The 6,633-nt window shown below is 60.1% G+C and overlaps 1 protein-coding gene across 2 annotated transcripts in view; it reads right to left on the minus strand.

The window, feature by feature from the left end:
• Positions 1-52: 52 nt before the first annotated feature.
• USH1G (Usher syndrome 1G (autosomal recessive)) overlaps positions 53-6,633 on the minus strand; it is an 11,713-nt gene continuing 5,132 nt past the window's right edge. Inside the window, exons 2-3 of one of the 2 annotated variants that reach the window (XM_011975797.1) lie at positions 3,449-4,613; positions 53-2,063 (exon numbers count right to left, since the gene is read on the minus strand). In XM_011975797.1, coding sequence (XP_011831187.1) covers positions 2,060-2,063; positions 3,449-4,521 — 1,077 coding nt within the window. In that variant the 5' untranslated portion in view covers positions 4,522-4,613 and the 3' untranslated portion in view covers positions 53-2,059. Of the gene's footprint in view, positions 2,064-3,448; positions 4,667-6,633 lie in introns of both variants that reach the window. The other variant, XM_011975728.1, reaches the window with a different exon arrangement.

The following is a 6,633-nucleotide window of genomic DNA, read 5'->3' on the forward strand; positions in this document are numbered from 1 at the left end:
CCCCACCCCCCACTCTTCATACCCAAAGCATTAAAGGACAAGACACAGGCATGACACTGGTGGAGAACATTCTCTACAAAAGTGGTAATGAGCCTGCAGGAGGGATTCGGGCTACAGTGGTGGGCACACAGAGCCTGCTCCACCCCAGCACTGGCTAGAATCAGGAGGGGCTGCGGCAGTAAATGGACAAGGAATGGGAGAGAAGGGGCAGCACCTGGGGCTCTGGGAAAAACAAGTCGGCACTTGGGGGTGGCCCCAGGCTCAGGCCCAGAGAACAGGGAGAAGCGCTGCGCTGGGCTCCAGATAGCAGTGGCAGGCAGCCAAGCCCTCAGTGTCCTGCAATAGGACAGGGACCATCTCCTCCATGCCCCCGCTCTGGGCATGTATATGGGAATGGGAACCCCCGGACAGACCGAAAAGAGGCCTTTGAGGGCTCTCTTTCCCCTACCCCAGCCAAGGGGGCCCCTGGAGGAGCTGGGGGCTGTGGCCATGCTCCCAGCAGGAGCTGCTTCCCAAGCTGAGGTCAGGGATGGGGGGCCATGGCTGAGAAAGGAGGAGAGCACCTCTGCATGGGGTGCGAAGGGGCACACACATGTCAGCGGGCTCCTGAGGGACTCTCCCATATCTGTGACCTCGGTCTGGCTGGAGAGCTCTGGGGGCACATGTCTGAGGACACATGCTCTGACCACCCTCTGAGCTGGCCTTTCCCCTGGTCTCACCATCACAGGGCTGGGACACAGGCGAGCTCTCCCTTAGCCCCGATCCAGCAGCCCAGCCCCTCTTTGGTAAAGAGGGAAACTTACCAAACAACACTCAAGGTGAGCGCGCACACACGCACGCATGCACACACACACACGCATAAACACACACACGTGTGCACGCATGCACACACATGCATAAACACACACAAACGCGCGCACACATGCACACACATGCATAAACACAAACACGTGCACACATGCACACACACATGTACACACACATGCACGCACACACACATGCATGTGCGTGCACATGTACGCAAGAACACACACACAAGCGCACACACACCACACACATACACACACATGCACGCACACACATGCATACACGCGCACACACAGCCCTGGTGACCTGGGGACAATCTGCAGTTTAGATTATCCACTTTCTCCAGTGTCCATATCGCAGAACTTACCCAACCCAGGCCCAACACCCAGCCACACCCTGTTCTGCCTGTCCCAGGCCTGGGAGACTGAGGAGGTTGGCAGACACCTTTCTCTGGCCCAGCGCATGCCTGCCAGGCCTGGGGGCTATAACACTGCAGCCTGTTGGTCTAGCACCTTGCATCTAGTGCCCTGGCCCTCTGGGGTCCCTGGCGGGCCAGGCTGCACAATGAAAAAGCGGGAGGCTGGAGGAAGACAGGCCAGGCTCCATCCCTGGATGAGCTGGGAAGGCCGTCAGTACCCCCAGCCTGGCTCTCCAGCTCTGGGCCTTGGCCACTGGCTGAAGGAGGGGATGCTGGCTGTGCTTAGAATGGGTGCAGACTGAAAGTTGGGGCATTTGGCTGAAGAGTCTGGCTGAGAAACTTCCCCTCTGGGGTGGACTGGAAGAGGGGAGGCAGCCCAAACTCTTCCCTTCACAAAAATGCAGGAAGTGAGCAAGTCTCCGGCCTGAGCACAAGAGAACAAGACCATCAGGGGAGGGGTGGGAGAGGCCACGGCGCCCGGGACAGGCACGCCCTCGGCATCCACCTCCCACACTCCCATCCAGTTCCATGCCCCTGCCCTCCCTCTGGGGTAAGCCTCCCCCAAGTCTACATGTCCTTTAGGGCTGCTCAGAATGGGTGGCTCAGGGCCTTTGAGACCCCTCAGAATTGGAGGGGACATTCTCTTGCCCCTCTGGTGCCTCCAGGCTACACCCTCTGCTTCAAGGTGTGGACAGCCTTTCAAAGGAGTCGACCCACGTGGTCCTTGCTCCTGGGGAAGGGGGCTGCAGGGCTGGCGACTGTGAGGACCTTGAGGCCCCACCACAGGTTGTGGCAACTTGCAATTCATTTTGGTCTGGGGAGAGGAGCCCCCCGTTATCTGTGGAGGAAGAGACAGAAAGAAACAGATTTCACGTGAGGTCCTTTAGAGGCATCATTTTCACCCAGGACAGCCATCTGGACAACTTAGCCTTCCCATCTCTCAGCAGGTTGATGGTCAGGGATGGAGGACGCCAGCCTACGGGTGACCTCCCCATCCCCAAAACTCTAAACCAGCCTGCCTCCCCACACCCTCCCTGCCCCAGCCACTCAGGATAAAGGCCATAGATACCTAAGAGGAAATGAGGACAGCGTTTGTTGGGCTTGTGGGATGCTGCAGGGGAGGGGCCAGGGCAGGGGCTGGCCACAGCATGACCATTGTGGCAGCGGCCTTGGCCAACTATGACGGGCTTTGGAACGTGATCTCTGCCTCCAGGGCTGCTGCTGGCCCTCTTGGGAGCATTTGCCCACGTTCCTGGTTGCAGAGTTCAGGAATAGCAGGTAAAACTTCTGCCTAAAGCCGGGCGTGGTGGCTCATGCCTGTAATTCCAGCACTTTGGGAGGCCGAAGTGGACAGATCACCTGAGGTCAGGAGTTCGAGATAAGCCTGGCCAACATGGCAAAACCACGTCTCTACTAAAAATACAAAAATTAGCTGGGCATGGTAGTGCACCCCTGTAATCCCAGCTACTCAGGAGGCTGAGGCAGGAGAATTGCGTGAACCCGGGAGGTGGAGGTTGCAGTGAACTGAGATTGTGCCATTGCACTCCAGCCTGGGCAACAAGAGGGAAACTGTCTTTAAAAAAAAAAAAAAAAATCTGCCTGAGGTCTTGGGCAACTGAGAGGCCCTGCTGACTGCAAGCCCTGCATCCCATGGGAGCCACCTTGACCCCAGGCTCTAAAGCCACGCAGACCAGGGATCAAGCCCAGCTCCATGCTGAGCAGCAGCAGGACCTTGAGGTGAGCTATTCTAACTGTCTGAGCCTCCACTTGCTCATCCGCTATAAAATGGGAACGATATAATCCACCAATACAGTCCGGGCACACGGGCTTTTAGAGGGATTAGGCAAGAGAACTTGTTCAAGGGCACAACCCAGCACCTGGGAGGTGGGAGGGCTCAAAAACACCCCAGCTGTGATTCCCGTGACTGTTGAAACTCGTTGACACTAGGACGACCATTTCCCCACATGTTGATGTCCCCAAAATCAAGGTGCGCTTTACACTAGCTGTGATAAGAATGCCTCGGGTCATCATTAAATTGGCAACTTCTTTTTCTGAGCTGGTGGTAAATAAAATAAGGGGGCCTTTTATCATCGATGGCCTCATTTCGATTTTATGAAATACAGTAGCCCCCACCCCCTACTCCTGAATAGGCAGATCTGTACTCCCTCCCCAGGGGCCTTCCAACTCCTGTTCCTCCATCCCCCTGCCAGGCTGGACACTCACAGCTCTGTGTCCTCCAGGGCCGGCGGGCGTTCCATCGCCTGCCGCCGCCTCCTCACGGCCCCCAAGATCTTCTTTCGGGGCCCCAGGGGGACGCTGATGCTGCGGAGGTCGAGGTCAGAGCACAGCATCAGAGCCTCGAGGTCAATCTTCTCCTGCCGCAGGAGGGCGGCAAAGTCCTCCATGTGCAGAGAGGCCAGAAAGGTCTCCAGCGGGCTGGTCTCGGGCTCCAGGTCCTCGTCCAAGCCTAAGTCCAGCTCGTCCCAGGGCAGCTCCTCCCCACAGCTGCGGTCCTGCAGGCTGTTGGCACTGCCCAGACTGTCATCGTCCAGGCTGGGGGAGCTCTGCAGCCGACCCCGAGGCGCTCCCATCCCGTCCAGGCCCCCATCCTCGCGGCCCAGTCCGTGCAGCCCACTGCTCAAGTAATTTCTCCGGAACACCATGGTGCCCAGGCCGGGGCGGGTAAAGAGGGAGTCGTGGCCTGAGTCGGTGCTGACCTCCGAGTGGGCAGGCTCGGCTGCCAGCGTGGCACGGGAGACACTGTCCTCGTCCGAGAGGAACATGTCCCGGAGCGGGGCTCGGCCCCACTCCTTGGGATTGGCGTAGGTGCCCTGGCGCACGAACATCACGTCGTTGCCCAGCTGCAGGCCCGAGAGCGAGCGGGCGCTCTTGCGCCCATCCTCGGAGACTTTGAAAGTGCCTTCGCCGCCCTGCTTGCGCCGCTCCAGCTTCTTCTGTATCTTGGTCTTGCCCCTGGCCGTGCCGTGCAGCGTGGCCTGCGAGTACGGCAGGTGGCTGCCCAGCGCCAGGTGCTGCAGCCGGCGGCTCAGGGTGCTGGACGTGAGGCTGGAAAAACTGAGGGTGTCGGAGCGCTCGGCCAGCTCGCGCCGGTAGCGCCGCTCCATGCGTTCGTGGTGCTTGCGCTGCAGCTTGGCGCACTCGCGGATGCGCCGCTCCGCCTCGCGGAAGGCCTTGTCCTTCAGCTTACCCACTAGCTTGGGGTTGAGGCTGCTCTGCTTGGCCGCGATGGAGTCCAGGTAGCGCACGCATTCCATGTGGCCCTTCATGGCAGCCATGTCCAGCGGCGTGTGGTAGTCGTTGTCTAGGCACCAGATATTGGCCCCGAAGGACACCAGGAAGGACAGGCAGTGCAAGTGGCCATTGGAAGCTGCCAGATGCAGGGGTGTGTTGCCCCAGATGTCACACTTGTCCGGGTCACCCCTGCAGGGAAAGCATCCAGGAGGGACTAGTGAGGAGTCCTGGCTGGGGATGGAGGTGGAGGGAGTGGAAGGGGGAAGGGAGCTCCCCCACTGTCACAGCAACCCCCAAAGGGACCGTGGGCCTGAGACCTCTTCGACTCCAGGAGACCTGCAGGCCTGAGCCACCCAACAGGTGAGCCCAGGGGTGAGCCCAGGGGAAAATGGCCCCAGGTGTGCAGGGGGTGGGGTGTCAGAGAAGGCGGGACTGGGGCGGGACCTTCCCCAAGCTAACTGAGGGCTGGGAATCTCAGGGGATAAATATTTGATGCCCTGAGAGAAGGGAGTAAATTATTCATGAGGCCCAGCACAGAGCTGGCCAGAGCACTGGGGGGCCAGGGCCGCGTCTGGGTCTCTAGGCAGGCATGGTGGTGAGTGTGGCTGCGTGTGCTGAGTGACCGTAAAAGAGAACAGACCAGAGGGTGGTGTGTACCGGGCCCCAGCCCCGGGTCAGCGTGTGTGAGGTGTGGGCTTGTGTGTCAGCAGACAGGGCCCTGTCTGCAGGGAGCAGGGCCAGCCCTGGCAAGCCCGAGTGTGAGAGGAAGTGTCGGGCCTTGGCCTGGGCCAGGAGGGGAGTGCGGGGGCAGCCAGGACTGGAGGGGAGGAGGAGGGAAATCAGCTGCCTGCGCTCCGAAGCCCTCCCTTCCCCAGGCTGCCCCCTCTTTGTTATCCCTTCAAGGCTGTCTCACTTGAGCCTGTCCAGGGACCCCCGACAGCCCCCACAAGCACCCCTCACACCAGACTGTGTCCCTCAGGGCAAGCTCCCAAGACTCCTCCGGAGCTCTCCCTCCCTTGGGGGCCCAGCACAGCACCCCTGCCCTGCACTAATGAGGCCACGAGGCCAACCCCCAGGGCTGGGGGAAGAATCACTCCCTTGTCTCAACAGCTCCTCACACACTCCCTCCTGGGCCTCCCCTCCTGGCCACCAAGTCCTACAGGCCAGTGTGGGAAGGGCCTGCCAGCACCCGACCCACACCCCATCAAACACCAATCCTGGTCTCTGGAGGAGCTGGGGCTTGGCATACCCAAGGGGAGACCTCTTCCCCTTCTCCCTTCCTCCCATGAGCCTCTCTGAAGGGATGGCAGGGGACAGTGTCACTGTGTGCTCTCCTGGGATGAGGAGGGGCCAGTCAGCCTTGGCCTCCCGGGACATGGCTCAGCTGCCCAGGCTTCGAGGCTGCTCCCACCTGATGCTGGGCCCAAGGAGCAGCCCAAGGAGGGCGCAAGAGGGAGGGGTCTCCAGCACCCACTACATGATCAGGCCATAGGCCAGTGCCTGGGCCCCAGCCCTCTCTCCCATGACCTGAGACTTCATATCAACCCTCCTGGGGTGTCCTGTCCACCCCTCATCCTGTCCAGGCCGCCCTGGTGTTCAGACCAACCTGACTCCTCTTTATAAAGCCATTGGGGCTGAGGGAATTGGTCACAGTCATTTGACTTTAGCCCCAAGGAACCCATGTCAATGGCTCTAGTCCTGGAGGTGGCTTAACTGCCACCTCCAGGCCCCTTCCCTGGTGCTGACACCTGCACTCTATGCCCACCCCTTGCCCTAGGACAACTCCAAAGGGAGGGGGAGAGGAGACAGGCCCCTTCAGGGTGACCACATCACAGTCTCCCCATTGCTTAGCTATGCCCGGCTGTGGGGGAGGGACTTGGAGAGAGTTAACGGGGTGGCTGAATCAGTGACATTTGGCGCTCTGGACAGTGTCCAGAAATCCCCGAAATGAGCAGGGTGATGGCAAGTGCTGTGTGACACCAGCCTGCCAGGGAAGGTGGGTGCTGGCTGGGAAAGCCCTTTGGATCCAAGGCTGCGGAGTGGGCAGTGAAGACCCCACCCTTTCTAGCCCCCACTGCTGGCCCCTCCAGACTTCCCAGCCTTCTCTCCGAGTCTCATTAAGCCCCTCACTCTTACTTTCAGGGGGACCCCAGCCA

This window comes from Mandrillus leucophaeus, unplaced genomic scaffold (assembly GCF_000951045.1).
Source record: "Mandrillus leucophaeus isolate KB7577 unplaced genomic scaffold, Mleu.le_1.0 Scaffold1, whole genome shotgun sequence".
Classification (NCBI taxonomy): Eukaryota; Metazoa; Chordata; class Mammalia; order Primates; family Cercopithecidae; genus Mandrillus; species Mandrillus leucophaeus.